The 20,225-nt window shown below is 31.6% G+C and overlaps 2 protein-coding genes across 2 annotated transcripts; one reads left to right on the forward strand and one right to left on the reverse strand.

The window, feature by feature from the left end:
- The first annotated feature begins 1,719 nt into the window (after positions 1-1,719).
- On the forward strand, positions 1,720-11,941 carry LOC112791516 (enhancer of mRNA-decapping protein 4). The gene is made up of 12 exons (XM_025834378.3): positions 1,720-2,854; positions 4,238-4,287; positions 4,365-4,521; positions 4,633-4,851; positions 5,100-5,228; positions 5,464-7,008; positions 7,356-7,715; positions 7,811-7,930; positions 8,047-8,217; positions 10,449-10,607; positions 10,701-10,826; positions 11,244-11,941. Exons 1-12 carry the CDS (start codon positions 2,060-2,062, stop codon positions 11,550-11,552), a joined length of 4,140 nt encoding a protein of 1,379 aa, XP_025690163.1. The 5' UTR covers positions 1,720-2,059; the 3' UTR covers positions 11,553-11,941.
- A 2,076-nt stretch (positions 11,942-14,017) lies between these two features.
- On the reverse strand, positions 14,018-14,476 carry LOC112791542 (chaperone protein dnaJ 11, chloroplastic-like). The gene has a single exon (XM_025834416.3). The coding sequence runs from the start codon at positions 14,474-14,476 to the stop codon at positions 14,018-14,020; it is 459 nt and encodes a 152-aa protein (XP_025690201.1).
- Between the last annotated feature and the right edge of the window lie 5,749 nt (positions 14,477-20,225).

The following is a 20,225-nucleotide window of genomic DNA, read 5'->3' on the forward strand; positions in this document are numbered from 1 at the left end:
GCTTATAACTTAGAAGACACGGAAAGTGTGCTTTTAGGATCAACCGATCAAGTGGGCGAGCTTCTAAAAAATAGCAATTTTTTTAAGTAATTTATTTTTTAAAAAATATTATTTATATATTAAAATTAATCATTAAAATCAGTCATTAATATATTTGTGTATAAATATATATGTAATTTTATTTATTTTCAATGTATATTTATATTTCAATATGTATTATATTGATAGTTGATTTTAAAAACTAATTTTAATGTACACATAACATAATTTTTATTTTTTAATATTTAAATATTTTATATAAATTTATCTTTTTATAAATTATATTTAAATATAATGATATAAAAATATGTACTTATTTATTATATCAAAATATTTTTTTTCAATAAAAAGTATCTTTTTAAAAAGATGAAAATTGTATTTTTTAAAAGAGTTTTTTTTTTGTATTTTTCTGTTACCTAAATAGATTTACCGAAAATATTAATTGTTGTCTTTGGATGATCTTTTAAAAAAAATTTAAGTGACTTTTTTGTTAAAATATATTTTAAAAATAATTTATATTTAAATATTCTATGTAAAAATTAAAAAATATTTTTTATTCATTATTTATATTTAGAAAAAATAATAAAAAATATTTTTATATTTTTATTTGTTATGTTAAATGTTTTTTAATAAAAAATTTGTAAATTTTAACTTTTAAAAAGAGTTCTTTTTATTTTTTTGATTTTTTGATTTTTTAATTTGTTAAATATGTTAAAAAATAAAAAATATATATTTTAATAACTTAATACATCCAAATCAGTTATTATATTATCGTAATAAGAATGTTTGATTCAACTCAAATTTTTTAAAATAGATAGTAGTTCATATATTAAATTAAAATAGTGCAAACAAAAATTTATTGTTATAAGAAATTTAGTTAATTAAATGATTTTTATCCTTATATTTCACGAGAAAATAAAAAGATTAAATATTAAAAACACTTAAATAATCATATATATAAATAATATTTTAAACTTTTTAGTAATTACTAACTTATTAAGTGGAGTAAGTCCCACTTTAATTTCAGAAATTAGCTAATTATATTGATGTAGTTTCTAATTTTTTAATTGTCATAATTTAGTTTTTAATTTTTAATTATCATAATTTAGTCTTTTAGATAAAAAAGTGCATTAATATAATTTTTTGTATATCTTTTATCACCAAAATTCAATGTCATTTTATTAATGTGGCTCAATTCTTGTCATGATGGACATACTAAAATGACACGGTATATGTTTTGGCGTTAAAAAAGACACTAAATAATATGGTTTGAAAATTCTAACAAAATTAAAATGTTACACCTCTTTCTTTTAATCTCTTCGTCTTCTTCTTCTCCATTGAACTTCAAACAAAAAAAATTAACTCTTCTATAAGTGAAAATAATTGAAGGTTGAAAAAAAAATATTTGTGGTCACCTTTTAATTTTCACAAAATGAGTATTGACACTTTAAAAACTGAGAAGGGGTTTAAGAATTCTACGTTTGTCCATACTCCATAGTGATAGAAATATTAAATTATTATCTGAGAATTTAAGTAAACATTTTATAAGATAATTGAAATATTAATTATACACTAATATAAATATTTTTAACAAATATAAATTATTTATATTTAATTATTTATTGAGTAGTAATATATAATTAAATATTTGTATAAATCTGTTGTGTACTAATTTTTTATACCCATGAGAAACAAACATGTAAAAATTATTTTCCGATTTTATGAAAGAACATAAAAGAAAAATGGCAAAAACAAATGAACAGTCAGAAGAAAGAATTAAGAACAAAAATCCCTAGCTCCTTTCTCATTTTCTTCTTTTTTTTTTCTTTGTAATTCCCAATATACCGAAACATCTCAGTTTCAGATCTCACTTCTTCTCCTCCTCTTTCCCACCATAGCAGATCTCACATCACACACTACACTCTCCAACACCAACAGCAACAATCAATTTTGCTCTCTTTTCCCTCCCCCCAAATTCCATTCCAATCAGATTCAAATCCCTAAAATTTCAATCTGAGAAATGATGTCTTCCCCAAATCACCCTCAACAACACCAACACCAACACCAGCAGCAGCAGCAACAACAACAACAACAACCACCCTTCGATATGCACTCATTCTTCAACCCTCCAAATCCAATCCCTAACCCTAACAATTTAACCGCCCCTCCCTCCTCCTCCGCCTCCTACCCTCCACCCTTCTCCGCCGCCACAACCCCCTTCCACCACCATCACCCCCTCCCCCTCCACCCTCCTCACCCTCCCTTCCCTTTCGACCATCACCAACTCCAACACCATCACCGCTCCATTTCCTTCCCCACCCCTCCCCTCCAACCACCTCCCACCTCCTCCTCCTCCTCCGCCCTCGTCTCCTCCCCCAATGCAGGCGCCCGCCTCATGGCCCTCCTCACCAACCACGACCAACAACAACAACAACAACCGCAACCGCCACCGCAACTGCCTCAACAATCTTCTCAACCGCTTTCAGCTTCCGCCCCTATCTCCTCGATGGGGATGTTATCGGCCGCGAACGCTGCGGCAGCTGCGCTGAATCGCGTGGCGAGCAGTAAGGTGCCGAGAGGGAGGCGCCTGGCGGGGGACCATGTGGTGTATGACGTGGACGTGAGGCTTCCCGGGGAGGTGCAGCCGCAGCTTGAGGTGGCGCCGATAACGAAATATGGTTCGGATCCTAACTTGGTTCTTGGAAGGCAAATAGCTGTTAACAAGTCTTACATTTGCTATGGGTTGAAGCAAGGGAACATTAGAGTGCTTAATATTCACACAGCTGTTAGGTCCCTTCTCAAAGGCCATAATCAGGTTCGTTTCCTCTTTTGGTTACTCTTGTGCTTGTAATGAGAGGGGAAGAGACATGATTAAAGGTTGAAATGAAATGAAAGACTTAATATTTATGTGTTGTTTTTTTAATGTATATTTAAGAATGTAACATCATCCTGGGAGATAAGAGTAAGAAAGGTGGATGAGAATCTTGAATTAAGGTAAATTTAAGAATGTGTTGGGTTGTTTATGAGATAGTGAAGTGAAAGAATTCTGTTGTTAATTTGGTATGTACGAAAATTGAGTTATTTTTGAATGCAGAACATAAATTAGTTCCATGTTATCTCACAAATGACAGGTTTGGTTCTTTTTGTTTTCTCTTTTGATGCTTGACTGGATTTTCAATGAAAGTTTGTAAAATAAAGCAAAAATAAGCCATTTTGAACCTGGAATCGTTCCATAGGCAACCAGGACATGGTTGTATCTTATATGGTTGATTATTGCTAGTTAATGAGGTGAAATAGGCAAATGTTGATTTGATCTATCATGCACTTTTGCAAAAAACTGGCTTATGATTTTTTGATACAAGACAGGTTAATAATGTCTGAGTTTGGGTTATCTATTGAACTCAATGTTGGAAGTTGCTAGGCGAGTTGTAAATGTGTGATAGTTAATGGGTTTTTTTCATGAATGTATCATAATTTATTAAATATGAACATTATTTGCTTGATTGACTCATGACTCACCTTCGAAATGGTACCATTGGGAAAGAGATTGGCACCAGAATAATCCAAAATGTTCCTTTATAATATTTGAGGGTTATATGGGATGGAGAGGATTAGACGCCTAACATATATTTGTTATAAAGCTCATGATCTTTATAGAGTACTATCCCTCTCGGACATGCTGAGAGATTGGAACGCTATGCTTTATAGATAAATCTTTTGTATTGTTTTTGTCTTGCTCTTGTATAGAGGAACTCTCATTCTTTTTCTTGTATTATCTTTCCCCTCATCTTTATGAAATTCTCCTTTTATCAAAAAAAAAAAAAAGGTTGAGGATTTGTGCGTAGTGATGTACTTGTATTTTAAATGGATGAATCTGGAGTTTGAATCACAGTCATGGTACAATCATGTTATCTTACTGAATAATAGATCGATAGGCACAGGACCCAACTCTTTGTTGGACTTCCATTTTAGCATTGATTTGCTTATTAGGGAGATTTACTTTCAAAGAGTCAAAGGTAGCATTGCCTTTTGTTCATTGCAGCAAAGTTCTAGTAGTTATTTATTAGAAGGTTGTTGCTGGTTTGCTGCCTCTTGACTTGCAACTCATATTGTAGTGCTATACATGTGTATTGGGTTGATGCCCTTAAAATGATGATAGTCCATCTTTCACTTATTTGTTTCTTCTTTTTCCAATCAGAGGGTCACAGACTTGGCTTTCTTTGCTGAAGATGTTCATCTCCTGGCTAGGTAGTTTCTGTTACCTGAAATAATTAAATGACCTATTTTTCTTGTCAATGGTTTATGTTAACATGCTTTTCCTACAGTGTTGGAACAGATGGCCGTGTCTTTGTGTGGAAGATCTCTGAAGGTCCTGATGATGAAGATAAGCCTCAAATTACTGCCAATATTGTTATCGCTATCCAAATGGTGGGAGAGGAGAAAGTTGAAAATCCTCGAATCTGCTGGCACTGCCACAAACAAGTAAATGCTCCATATCCTGCTTCATAGTTCTCTTCCACGAAGCTTGAAGAAGTGATGATTGAACCTTATTCCTTCCATTCCTGTCATATTAATTCATGCCTTTTCTTATAGGAAATTTTGATAATTGGTATGGGAAGACATGTTCTAAGAATTGACACCACAAAAGTTGGAAATGGTGAGGCCTTTGTGACAGAGGACACTCTGAGGTGTCCTCTTGACAAGCTCATAGATGGTGTTCAGCTGGTGGGCACTCATGATGGAGAGGTGACTGATTTGTCAATGTGCCAATGGATGAGAAATCGTCTGGTATCTGCATCACATGATGGCACGGTTTGTATTTTCTTGCCTTAAGTAACTACTATGTGTTGTTTCTTTCAGTTCTATTTCTTTCTCTTTGTGATTTTCTAATTTTTTATATTTGTGTTGAGGAACATTTATACGTAATGAGATACTTTTGCATAGATGACTAAACAATTGAGTGCACCATCCTCATTATTCCTATGTCCTACCAGTTTATATTTTTGTTTAGTTTGTAGTATGTCTTAGTTTTATTTTTTGGCAATTGTCAAATACTACAGATAAAGATCTGGGAAGATCGCAAGACACAGCCACTTGCGGTGATGAGACCACATGATGGGCATCCTGTTTTTTCTGCTACATTTTTCACTGCTCCCCACCGACCTGATCATATTGTTCTTATAACTGGTGTAAGTTCTTTCATCAAGTTTTTTAACATGTTGATTAGGTATTGCTGATTTTGCTATGTCCAGAAGTATGCGATATGCAATTTTTTTGAAAAATATATAGTTTCAATCAGGGTAACCTTCATATTATTTTGTCTAAAAGCATATAAAGTTTACTTACATTGTGGTTGTGATCTTTGTTATACATTTCTAATCTACTTATATTTATATTATGTGGTTTTATTTGAACTGTTTGTAGGGACCTCAAAATCGGGAAGTTAAGCTTTGGGTCTCAGCAAGTGAAGAAGGTTGGCTACTTCCAAGTGATGCTGAATCATGGAAATGCACGCAGACATTGGAGTTGAGGAGTTCAGCTCAACCATCTGTTAAGGACTCATTCTTTAATCAAGTTGCAGCATTGTCTCATGCAGGTCTGCTTTTACTTGCAAATGCTCAGAGGAATGCTATATATGCTGTACACTTAGAATATGGTTCTAATCCTGAATCAACACGCATGGATTATATAGCTGAGTTTACTGTGACCATGCCCATTCTGAGTTTTACTGGGACAAGTGATATATTACCTCATGGTGAACATATTGTTCAGGTTTATTGTGTTCAAACACAGGCCATTCAGCAGTATGCTTTGGATTTAGCCCAATGCCTGCCACCACCATTTGAAAATGTGGGACTAGAGAAGCCAGATTCCTCTGTTTCCCGAGATGCTGATGGATTCAGTACTGTGGACTCATCTGGTGTTAGAGCATCTGAAATGTCGTCAGCCAGTTCTGCTTCCAAAACAATGTCACAAGGTGGTAGCACTGAGAGTGCACTTGCTGGAAGATACCCTTTAAGCTCTGGCTATATTGAGGGACCTACTTCGGCTCCATCCAGTAGTGATGCTGATATTGTTTGTGTTCCATCTCCGCCTCTTCCTTTGAGCCCAAGGTTGTCTAGGAAACTGTCTGATTTCAGGAGTTCACAATCTAATTTGGGTGACCATGTTGGGGACCAATCCATTAATGATTATTCAGTTGACAGACAAATGCCTACTATTCATAGGAACTTGTCTGATGCACCACTGATGAATAATGATTTGAAGAATGATGAGAAAGTCAAACAGGATGATATTTCGAGCGTACTTAATCCCTCTGTTATGTTTAAGCAACCAACTCACCTGGTTACTCCTTCTGAAATCATTAAGGCCGGTTCTCCCCCTGAGACAAATATAATTGATAGAAATAGTGAAGGAGATACAAAGATCCCAGATGTGGTTGATTTGGGTAATGCTGAAGTAGAAGTGAAAGTGGTCGGTGAGGCTACACCTGATCAGAGCGATGAGTATAATCATCAGGGATCACAACAAAACCTACTTTCTGATGTTAAAGAAAAATACTTTTGCTCTCAGGCTTCAGATCTTGGTATTGAGATGACGCGAGAATGCTGTGCAATATCAGGGGGAACTTATATTACAGGGGAACCAGGGCAAGTTGATCTCAGTTTAGGGGAATCACTTTCCCAAACTTCTAATGCTGGTGAGGATGGACTGCAAGACTCGACAAAAGATGTGCACGAAAAGATTTCTAACTCATCTGCATCCATGACAGTACCACCTTCACCTGCACCTAACACAAAAGGGAAGAGACAGAAGGGCAAAAATTCTCAAGCATCTAGTCCATCTTCCCCATCTCCAAGTGCATGCAATTCAGTTGATTTGTCAAATGAAGTAGGTGGAAGTTCAAACCTCCCATCTGCTGAAAATGCATTTCATCAAATTCTAGCAATGCAAGAATCAATTAATCAGGTATCGTTCAGGAGTTTTGTGCTGGTCACATGAATAACTAATACTGTATTATATTCAATGTATTAATATGTGGAGGTTGTAATGCATTTTGTATATTTTTAGGAAAAAGCCTCATGATGCCAAGATTTTGTAGTACATATGTTCATTGAAAAGTGACCATCTAAATTAAAGCTTATATTTCCATATATTAGGAGCTTAAGGGCATGTAGGATGTATATGTTTGTACACCTATTGAATTTTAACCAAGTCAATATAGGATAAGCCAAGAAATTGTATTTTACAGGATTGTACTTAGTATGTTTTGGTAGTTTTACTTGCTGAAGATTTTTTTTCTCCTTGCTTGGCAGTTATTGACTATGCAAAAAGAGATGCAGAAGCAAATGACAATGATGGTTACAGTTCCAGTTACAAAAGAAGGTAGAAGGCTTGAGGCAGCCCTGGGGAGAACTATGGAAAAAGCTGTCAAGGCCAATATGGATGCTTTGTGGGCTCGAATTCAAGAGGAGAATGCAAAAAATGAAAAGTTGTTACGAGATCGTATTCAGCATGTTACAGGTTTGATTAGTAACTTTATGAATAAGGATCTACCAGCAATATTGGAGAAAATACTAAAGAAGGAAATAGCTTCAGTGGGTCCAGCTGCAGTCCGTGCAATGACCCCCACTATTGAGAAAATAATATCTTCAGCCATTGTAGATTCTTTCCAGGTTAGTGAATTGTGTATATATATATCTTCAGCCATTGGGTGTTAGATTGAACTCAATGAAGTTGTATTGTGGATCTAATAGACACTTTTTACCAGAGAGGAGTAGGTGATAAGGCAGTAAATCAACTTGATAAATCAGTCAATGCAAAACTTGAAGCCACTGTTGCCAGGCAAATTCAAGCACAGTTTCAGACAACTGGAAAACAAGTGCTTCAGGTCTCACTTGCTTTCACTTGAACTATGTTGTATATTCATTCAATCTGGCAATCTGGCATTTTTCTTTGTAAAAAAGAATTCATCATGTTCACCATTGTAAAATAATTTCTCTGTAGGATGCACTCAAATCCAGTTTTGAAATATCAGTGGTTCCCGCGTTTGAGAAATCATGCAAAGCAATGTTTGACCAAGTTGATTCTACATTTCAAAAGGGCATGGTTGAACATTCAACTTCAGTGCAACAACGCCTTGAATCTGGGCACACTTCACTGGCAATGACTCTAAGGGTAAGTGTTCTTATTGATATTCTCTTGTTCCTTTGGTCTTCTGTAGCAACATTCTCGTTTGCATTTGGACGAAATTGTGTTGCTACTCTCTTAAAAGGAAAAAGTTCAGGGTCTGCAGTATTCAAGAAAGTTATTGATAGAGTTGAAGAATCTAGGATCAGTGAGATTAATGGTATGAGAAAACAGAGTTAACTTGGATCACTAAACATTTTGACATTTTTAAATAAAGAGCGTGTTTGTTCAAAGAGATCTAGGGTTGACCTTTGCATAAATGCATTCTCTCTGTATCTGTGAATTCCCGAAAAAGTTAAATTACTTTTAAGTGGAATTGTATCGGTTCCTGTTTGGATGTGTCATGCTTAGGAGAGGATCTGAATCCACTTACTAAAATGCTTTCTAATTTTATGAGCTTAAGTTTTTAAATGGCTATTTATTCTAAAATTTTAGCTGTGGACGATTTCAATGGTTGTATTATGATAGTATAGTACGATACAAACCTTAGGACAACCCTACAACAAAAGCTAGCCATTGTTCACGTTGCATATAAACCCACATTGGAATCCCATACATCTGATGTGAGTGGTGTTTGCCCTTTGGTTTGGATTAGGTATGGAGTAAAATAAGAACCAACCCAATCAATTTTGTACAGGTTGGGTTTGGCCGTGTACTTTTTTTTTTTTTTTTGGGTTACCTCGTATTTTTATATTTCATGTTTTAGATACTGAAGCAAAACATGCTGAATATATGGATATAGTATTTTGGTGTAATATGTTGTGACAAAATGAAGTATAGGTCCTTGTTTATAATAACAAAATCCAAATCCTAATTAAATAAGTAAACGTTTATGGAAATAAAGGTTATAACAAAACTAATCCTAAGATATATTCATTCATATTTTGAGATACCATATATTCATTCCGGGATATGCCTGGAAAAGATAGCACTACAAGCCAGTTGGAGTGACCATCAGCTTGAACAGTTCTATGATTTGGAAGAAGAGGCACTCAATATCAACAGAATCTCCAAACAACATTTAAACTAAACTTAAATGATCCAACGGTAAAGGCCAGAAGTGATGCAATGAAGGCAATGAAAGTTTCCTGTGCATGCAATAATGAACCACAAAACAGCGTACGAAAGCCGGTTAACCTACACTGTAGATCCAAAGTAGCCATGAAAAGGGATCACTGACATGATTTAGTGAAAGAAAAACATCAGCATTAGTAAGGTAATGAGGGATGGATGTAAAAATTGCGTCGAATATTGGACAGAGGGACTCTCTCATTGCAAGGTGTTTGAAACTGATACAGCTGAGCAACCTCAAATTTGTGCAGTGACCTGCTATTTTAAAAATTGTGTCTACATGTTGTGTCGTGCCAAGTGTACATGTTAGTATTTGCGCTTAGTAGGTTATAACATAGTGGGAAAGGGGAAGTTCCGCAGCAAGGTTTTGCAGGAGTGTAGCTGCAAGATTGTGGCTGTTGGAGTCATGGAGACCTCTGAATCGTAATCTGATGATACAGCTGCTGTGAATGTGGAATGAAGCACTTCGAGGTGAACACCATCTGTAGGAGTGAGAGGCAACGGTTGGTGGCTTTTGGTGCACGAAGTAGAGGGAGGTTGGAAGAGGTGGTGCTAGCCAGTAGCAATAGGGAAGTGACTGCAAATATAGGCAGTGATGGGGATTTCATTGGTAAGTCGTGAGATTGAATGGTGCAAAATACGGGGTATTCAAACAAAATGGGTTTGTGTGATATATTTGGTTAATGATTATCATTTTTATACCCAATACCCAACCCAATGAGTAAGAGGGTTAAAAGTCTTCAACCCAAATAGACCACTCGTACCTGTTCCAAACTGAAATTGTATGCGGTTCAGGTAGATGAGTTTTCCTGTAGTAATTAACATCTACCTTGCAATTGGATCCTAACATACTAGTTAAAGTTCTCTGTGTGGACCTCGCACTTGCTGTCCGCTATTTTGGTCATACCATCAAACCTACTGCAGGAAGCATGTAAACTTTTGTATTTTTCTCGATTGTAATTCTGTATGCTTTTATGTATGTCGATGTAGATAATATATTTACCAGAGATAAAAATCTTTGTTGCTTAATTCATACTGGTAGTGAGTTCAAAAGAAAATTTACAGATATGCCATATTTTACTCTTAATTTAGCTTTGCCCACTCTCTTTGTATCCCAGTGTTGATGTTCCCAGTTATGCAATTTGCAGGAATCCATTAACTCAGCTTCATCAGTTACTCAAACTTTGAGTAGAGAAGTGCTAGAGGGCCAGAGAAAGCTAATGGCATATGCAACTGCAGGAGCCAACTCTGGCACACTAAATCCTTTGCCCATTCAGCTGAACAATGGACCTCTGCTTCGTGAAAAGGTGGGGTAAAAGTCCTATTAACTTGCAGGACGATTGACTTTCATAATTGAGTTTGCATCTTAATAATTTTTTACAATTTGTGTCGCATATAAGGTTGAAGTGCCTCTCGATCCCAAACAAGAGCTAGCAAGGTTGATAGCTGAACGGAAGTTTGAGGAAGCTTTCACCGGGGCTCTACAAAGAAGTGATGTGTCGATTGTATCTTGGTTATGTTCTCAGGTATGCCAAAAACATTTCTATAAATATCTTCAAAAGTATAACTAAAAAAGTTGTACTTCAGCTGGTGCAATGTTGAAATGGATTTCCTATATGGTATGCCAGAGACTATGCTTACTTTATGAACCCAACTATCGATTTTTGAGATTGATACCATGGTATGAATTAGAAAGGGGCATATTATCTTAGTTGACTAGTTGTCATCAGAATCATTAGTCACCTTAAACCTTTAATTCTACACTGATGCTCAATCTAACATTGGAATTGGTCGTTTGATACATGTCAAGAATATCTTGTCACGAAGTTGTTTTATCTGACCTTATTTTCTAAATTTTTAGCCTTAAACTAAAGTTCCTTTCTGTTGACGCCGGGGATTAAAATATTGTGCATTAACAGCACCGCACCATTTCTGTGAAGCAGGTTGATTTACATGGACTTTTGTCAATGGTTCCTCTTCCTTTGACCCAAGGAGTAGTGCTTTCACTTCTGCAGCAACTGGCATGTGATATTAACAATGATACCTCACGAAAGATTGCATGGATGACGGATGTGGCTGCCGCCATTAATCCCTCAGACCCCATGATTGCGATGCATGTGCGACCCATATTTGAGCAAGTTTATCAGATACTGAATCATCAACGTAGCTTGCCTACAATGACTGGACCTGATCTTTCAAGCATCCGTCTTTTATTGCATGTCATCCACTCTATGCTGATGACATGTAAATGATTTTCCTCATTTCTGGAAGTGTGCAATTAGCCTTTTTGAACTTTCAGATATTACAGCAATTTTGTACAAAGCTCAGTGAGTTTCATTAAGGGATCCATATTGGTAGGTAGTTGGCTATGAATCAAGGTAGTGTTGAAGAGGTGATTCTTCTATCAAAATTTCTGCAGCAGCGAAATTGTTTTTGGGGTCAATATTCTGGTTATTTTTTGTCCTCCCAACCTTAGTTAAATATAGAGGAGTGTATATACTATATGTACTGTACCTTTTGTTATTAACTTCATAATGATCTGACAGACAAGGGTAGTTTTAATCCTCCTTTTAGGATTTGTTTTGAATGAATCCATGAATAATCAATTACATTAAAGACGCGAGTTTCTTCCTTTATAAAAGAATTCTGATATCTTTTGCTATTAGAGAGAAGCATCATTATTTTATATATAATAGAAGCACCTTGTTGAGCATAGTGTCTCCATCAAGTTGCATATTTAGATATAGATATATATATTTTATGATACAAAAATTAAAAAAATTAACTATAATCTAATGGTTAACGCCTTAAGAGTTGTGTTAAGTTTTACAGTTCGAAAGCACCAAGTTCATTATCCATAATAGCCATTTCGAAATTATTAGTATAGTAGATATATGTATAAATGATAAATCTATAAAATAGTCATAGTTATATAAAAATAAACTAAGAAAACAAAAGCAAAATGATGGTTATAAAATTCAATCTTCATTAGGCATACAGGTAAAAAAATGCCAAAACACTAAAGATTTACTCCTTTTATCAGGCCAAAATCGGGTATGAACCAGCACCTGTGACGTTGTGTATTCGTCATCATTAAAAGGTTAACCAACCCTCCATGTAGAAAGTAGTGAGATTTCCCAATTCGTCATCATTAAGTGCCTTTTCCAATGTAAAAATGTTCGGAACATGATCGTGTCACGAATTTTACATGAAGAGTAATTTATGTATCCTTTAGATTTTGGAGAGCCCACGGAGATATAGGATTCTAAACAGTAGATTAAAATGTTATTTTTTACAATTGTACGTTTTACCTTGTAGTTCACGCAAAGACTGAAATGTTCTATCAAGGTTTAGGGACATGTCCTAAGCTTCTAACAGCTCTTATTTGTAACGGAAAAAAAAGAGAGGCCATATTTGGTTTGAATTTTTATCTAAACATAAAAACATACACCATCATTCAAGCCCTAAATTTATTTAGGAAAGCAATCAAGGTATATTCTTTATATTAACTGCAATTATACAGCCACCAATTTTAGTCAATATAAGTGTTTAAAAGTTCAAATGTAGGTCTTAAACTCTTCTTGCATCTATTATAAATGATTAAATGAGAATTAACGATATACACTTTAGGAAATTAACTCTATATCCAACTAAGCAGTCAACTTTTTAAAAAATTATCATATTAAAATTTTAAAAACTAGTTTTATGTTAAAAAAATATGAAAATTTAAAAAATTAGTTTTATGCTAAAAAAACACCCATCTTAAAATTGAGCATCTTCATGTTTTTTAACATAAAACTAGCTTTTAAAATTTTAAAATTAGATCTTTTAAAAAATTGGCTAGTTGATTGCATAAAGAATTAGTTTCTAGACTCTCTCTAACGAAAATAAACTTATTATTATGATTTATCTCTGGTTTCATTGGGTATAATTTTTTGTTTTTAATTTATCAAAACTATTTTAGCCATCATATAACTAAAAATCTCATGTTTCTTGAGAAGTTTTCAGCCGCTGATTAAATTAAATAAACATAAAATCCATCAACAAAGGTATCAATGGAGTAGCGGGAGCAGTGGATGCTCACTCAACTCCATCCAAAAAAAACATTATGAATTAGAATCATATAGTGGGGAGTGAAAAAAGAGCCCAATAAATAATTCATTATTTTAATTTTTTAATGTCGTGTAAAAAATTTCCATTTCTTTTTTGGGGTGACTGAAAATTTCTTTTTTGTGCTTCAGGTTCGTTGTACCATTTTGTTGGTTTATGCAAAACAGCAGCAGATATCACTCACAGGGGAAGAAAAAAGAAGCAAGCCAAAATTGGCAAAACAATATTTATAGGAAAAGTTTAGGGGTCAGCAATTTTATTGCATTTTGACCAGCATGTAACCAGCAGAGAAATATGAGTCATTGGATAAAATCTTACACTAATCTTATACCATCAAATCATCATTGATAGCTAGTTGATGACTATCAATCACAAATGTTACCGGCACTATTATTGCTCATATTTATATTTCATTTTTTCTTTTTTTTTTACATCGTAGTTACATATCCATTACCATTACCACCACCTTCACTCTCTCAAAGCAACGAACACCTTCTCTTTGTCCTTAAGAAATCCACTACTTGTCTTTCGTTCATAGCAGAAGTAAAGCCAACTTTTTCACCTTACCTAATCTCTTTTTTTTTCCTTTTTATTTTTTTAACTCTATCTACCAGCATTGGTCCGTTTCCCATCTTCGCGTCGAGTAATGATCGGAATTCCGTTTCACGCTCAATGGCTCCGGAAACCTCCGCTGCCGGGAGGCCAGAGACAGATCGTACATAGCTCTCGCTGAAGAATCCGATAGCGTCTCGTACGCGTTCCGTATCACGATGAAGTCGCCGTCGTCCGTGCCGGAATCGCCGTCAGAATCCGGCAACCGCCTCACGCTCGCAACGTCGGGGTGGTAGAGCTTCGCCAGGCTCCTGAAGGCAGACTTGATCTCCGTCAGCGACGCATCCTGCTCGATTCTCAAAACCTCGTAGAGGCTAGCCGATGTGGCCGGCACCGGAGAAGCGACGGCGCGGATCGGACTACGGCGGTGGAATCTTTCGTTGGAAGCTCGGTTGTTGCTAGAGAAGGAGAAGTTGACAGCGGGAACGGTGGATAGGCTGAGTATTGCCGTCATCGGAGGGTTAGATCGGAGAAATGTTGAGGTTTGTGATTTTCCGGCGAGGGGTAAAATGGGAAAAATGAAAATATTGGGACTGTACGAGAGTGTGTTGGCTATTTGCAAATGTAGGATGAGCGAAGAAAAGTATAAGGGTTTGTGTTTAGGATTTAAATTTTCTAAAATTTCAATTTATTTTATAAAGTAAGTTTGATTTTTTATTATTAATTTTATATATGAAACCAAAAATAAATATAAAAAAATATTTAAAAATAAAAAAATTATATTTTATTTTTACAATAAAATTTAAATTTTAAAAAATTTAAATTTTTATATTTATATAGTAGTCAAAGGAGTAAGGGTAAAAGTGTCATTTTGTATGCCACGGAGGATGAGATAGGTAGCTGCGTGGGGGTGAAAAAGAGACTGACAATAAACTGCTCATGGTGACGTGGCATTATGTAAGCGCGATTGTAGGGAAGGCTTCTAGAAGGGATTTGGAGACCTTTCCTGTATCCCTCAATGTAATAGAGTGGGTTGCGGCCCATATTAGTTTTTGGTTGCTGCGAAGATTTTTTTATTTGGACAATTCACCTAAATAAATTGTTTTACCTTTAAAATTATGTAAATACATTATTTTCAAAACGAAGATGTAAATACATTGTTTTACATATTTATAAAAATCATTATTGACAGTAGTGATTTATAGAAATACAGAATCCGCTACTGCTAGCCGCGGATTACGTTAAGTTGTGGCAGTATGGAAATCGCTGTTGTCTGCCGCGATTTCTGCATGATTATGATTGGTCATAAACTGCTACTATTAGTAGTGATTTATGTGTATTGGGACACGTGTGTAAACCGCTAGAGACAGTAGCGGTTTACGTTGAATATGAAAACAAATAGTAAAACTAATTTTTATCTAAAAAATAATTACAAAACAAATAATTAATGGTATATACCATTTAAATAATGTCATTAAAAAAATTTAATATATCATTTCACAATATAATTTTAAAAATATAAATATGCATGTAATAAATTTTTTATTTGTATTTATTATTAAAAGTCAGACTAAATTACAAATAAAAAAATACAATACTCAAAGTATTAAATTATATAAATCAAGACTAATTTTTTTATTCTCATCTCTTTTAAAATTTATAATAAATAATAAAATAATTTATTTTTAGCCAAAAATTCACTAAATCATATATTTTTCTCTTTAAAAATTATTTCATTCTCTTTTATTTATATCAACCATACAAAAGAGATTTGGAGAATTTAGAATATGAGTTGTGTTCTTTGCTATACTTTTTTTTATTTGTGCCACTTTATTGTCTTATGCCAAAAAATAAAAACTATTTGTATTTTATAGTTAATTGATTGGATAAATAATAGTGATAGCATCATAATTTTGATAAATAAAACAAAAAATATAACTATGCATGTAATAATTTTTTATTTGTATTTATTATTAAAATAAGACTACATAGCAAATCAAAAAGTGAGTATTGACAGAGTACTAAAATATATAAACTAAGATTAATTTTTTTTATATTCATCCCATCTAAAACTCATGAATGATAAAATAATTTTTTTTAGTAAAAAATAATGAATATTTTTCACTAAAAATAGCAAATCAAATAAAAAAAATTCACTGTTTTTTAATAAAAATAAATTATTTTATCATTCATGAGTTTTAGAAGGAATGAAGATAAAAAAATTAGTCTTAGTTTATATATTTTAGTACTCTGTGAATACTCCCTCTTTGATTTGCTATTTAGTCTCATTTTAACAATAAATACAAATAAAAAATTATTACTTGCATATTTATATTTTTTATTTTATTCATCAAAATCATGATGCTATCACTATTATTTATTCAATCAATCAACTATAAAATACAAATAGTTTTTATTTTTTGGGATAAGACAACAATGTTGCACAAATAAAGAAAATTCATTTAGCTAGAACTTCAAATGTCAGTGGCAAAGAACACAACTCATGTTCCATACTCTCCGAATCTCTTTTGTATGGTTGATATAAATAAAAGAGAATAAAATAATTTATAAAGAGAAAAATATATGATTTAGTGAACTTTTGGCTAAAAATAAATTATTTTATTATTTATAAATTTTAAAAGAGATGAGAATAAAAAAAATTAGTCTTGATTTATATAATTTAATACTTTGAGTATTGCATTTTTTTATTTGTAATTTAGTCTGACTTTTAATAATAAATACAAATAAAAAATTTATTACATGCATATTTATATTTTTTAAATTATATTGTGAAATGATAAATTAAATTTTTTTATTTATGATATTATTTAAATAGTATGTACCATCAATTATTTGTTTTGTAATTATTTTTTAGATAAAGATTAGTTTTACTATTTGTTTTCATATTCAACGTAAACCGCTGCATCTAGTAATAGCGGTTTACACACGTGTCCTAATGCACATAAACCACTACTAGTAATAGCGGTTTATGACCAATCATAATCATGCAAAAATCGTGGCAGGAAACAGCGGTCTCCATGCTGCCACAACTCAACGGAATTTGCGACTAGTAGCGGTTTCCATAAATATGTAAAACAATGTATTTGCGTCTTCGTTTTAGAAACAATGCATTTGTGTAATTTTGAAGGTGAAACAATTTATTTAGGTGAATTGCCCTTTTTATTTCATATTTAAAAAATTATTATTTTTCTCATTATTAAATGTGAAATAAAAATGTTTTATAACTAGAAGAAAAAATTATCTATTTTGTACCTTAAAGACATATACTTTATGTTAATATTGCAAACTGAAATTTTTTTTATTAAAAATACAAAAAATTTAAGTTTCAAATCTGTTTATTTAAAAAAAAAAATTCTAAATCTATGACAACAAGATTTTAAAAATTTTGGCTCTTAAACTTTATTTTTATGAGACTTATTAGTCTTTCTGTCAATATATAGAATAAGTCTATATATAGCATGTTAAATCCTTGATTTATTCGATAAGAGTCAATTAGGATTGACAATTTTTTTTAATTGAAAGTCTCATTATCTTTTAGGGATAATTGTTAGTTTTTTTTTTTGTTATCTTTTTTAAATACATAAATTAAATTTATTGTTATAAAACTAAAAAATATTAGTAATTTTTAAATTATTTTTACTTATAAAATTTAAATGGATAATATATTAACGATTAACTAGTCTCATAAGCATGTTCTGTTGAAAAATCATTAATAGAAAATTCATCAATCTCGCAAAGTTAATTATCAGGGATCGAAATGAATATTTTTTTCTTGAAAGCTTCATAATCCTTCAAAAAAATTATCAGGGATCGAAATAGGTATTCACCCTTTATTTTATATATATTAAATAAAAAAATTTTAAAATTTTTTATTAATAATAAATTTATAATGACCAATAGAAAAAACTAGTCATCATATATCTACATATATGTCTGTTTTAAATAATTTTTTCATAATAAAATTAGTGTTAACTTTTTGTTATAGAATAATCAAAATGTTCAAAACTATTAAAAATTAACCAGTATACTATAATTTTTTTAGTTCTATTCTATTTTAGTAATGAATGTGAATTTAATTTGAAAATATTATTACCATTGCATCCATTTGCTATCTTTGTTTGTTGACATCTCTTTTCACTGTCAAATTTAATATTTTAATTTAAGATTATTTGATTCTCATTTTTATTAAAGCTAAAAAACCACTATACTTAGTCTATAAAGTTCAACAGTAAAAGGTTTGAGCAGTACTTAATATATACCATTCCAAATCTAAATTTCAGTATCATCTATTGATGTTCGTAAAAAGATTACATAATATTATTATAACAAGTAATATAATTAATATATTAAAATAATTTCATCCTTATTATTCCATTTCACAATAATTGTTTATTTTTTAATCTAGTTTTACTTATTATTTTAAAATATATCTATACACACCATTGGTATCTAAGATGGCATTCTTGGTTATTGGTAAAACATAACATTTATAATTAATTATGTGAATTTTGTAATAGTCAACTTATCATAGACCCTTTTATTTTGTTTCTCCAAATGTAGAATTCATTTATTATCGGACATTAATTTTGAAATACAATAGAGAATCACTAAGGACCAACAACAATATATAATAATGAAATTCCCAAACAAAACTAGTGAAAAAAATAAATAAAGAGAAGATTCTTTTAAAAAACTAAAAATAAGAATACCGTAGCTTGATTCATGATTTATTAATTTACAATAGTTTAAAGTGACTGATAGTTACAATGGAAGTGTCATTGACTCATTGTACAGAAAAGGTGGCACATCATTTCAATAATTCTTTAAAAAATTAAATCTTACACTTCTGGTAGTTGCAAATAGTGCAGCTCCTCAAATCCGTATATAATTGTAGGAAAAGTAATAATTGCATGAGCAACTCACAAATAATCAACGGTTTAATATATTTGAGTTTGATACCCACCCCCAAAATGGATAAGGAGTTTGAAATTAAATAATGATTTGATTGGTAAATAAAATAACGACTTATAAGAAAGCTAATAAAAAATAAAAGAAAAGTGCTGTAGCCTGTAGGCATCGCTGGCATGTGCACCGCAACATTAAAGCTTTGGTTAATTATACTTAATTAAATAGGAAAAATTTTAAGTGGTTGTTGATTTGAATTATAAAAAATATATATAATATATATTAATTTAAATTAAGAATTAAAATAATTGAAATATCGATATTTTTAATATACTTAAAATTTTTTCAATTAAATATATTGGATAAGATAAAGTTACATACTAATTCATAGGATTGAATATGATAATTTTAATTTGATTCGCATTCAACTAATCAGATTAAATTTATAGATATTATTCGATTTATATTTATCCTTAACTTTAGAAAGTTGTTAAATGCAAACTTTAAATTAAAAATAATAATAAGGTTAGTCATATTTCTTTATGAGTGTTGAATATTATCCATCTTTATCTTTATAATTAAGGATACCTAACCTTTAAGTAAATTCCTAAATTTCAATCCAATCATAATATTAAATTATTTATTGTTTTTGTATGACTCTTGAGTTATCCAGATTCCAAAGTGTATTGGAAGTTAGTAGAGCATTAGTGAGTTATAGTAGTTATTGTTTGTTTACAAAAATAAAGATAAGATATTAAAACATAGATATAAAAATATAAAATGGTATATGTTTAATAGATAAAATATAAATAAAAATATTATATTATAAGATATTAAATTAGTATATTTTATATTTTTTATAGATTTTTTTTAGTAAGATACAGAACTATTGAATGAAAAAATAACTTATTTATTATTTATTATTTATTATTATTATTATTATTAAATTTTTATAATTATATTTTTTATTATTTTATTTTTTATTCTAAATTTTGTATGAAGAAAAAAATAAGGTAAATAAGATTTGTTATTTTTTGTTCTATCTTATATTCGATTTATCATTAAACAAAATATAAAAATATTATTTTTTGTATCTTTTTTCTTGTGTCATTTTTTCAGTATTTTGTCTTATTCTATTTTCAAAATCAAACATAATTTTAAAGTCTTTTAGATATTAATTATCATTTCTTTAATTTGTATATGCTGGTACAAAAAAATAGATTTTTTCGGTTATCAGTGATTTCGACCATAAAAATAGTGTTTCAACTACAAAAGTAAAGATAGGTAAGTCAAAGTCGAAGAAGGATGGTACAAATAGTGTCGGAGTCAAAAAGGTA

This window comes from Arachis hypogaea, chromosome 1 (genome assembly GCF_003086295.3).
Source record: "Arachis hypogaea cultivar Tifrunner chromosome 1, arahy.Tifrunner.gnm2.J5K5, whole genome shotgun sequence".
In the NCBI taxonomy this organism is placed as follows: Eukaryota; Viridiplantae; Streptophyta; class Magnoliopsida; order Fabales; family Fabaceae; genus Arachis; species Arachis hypogaea.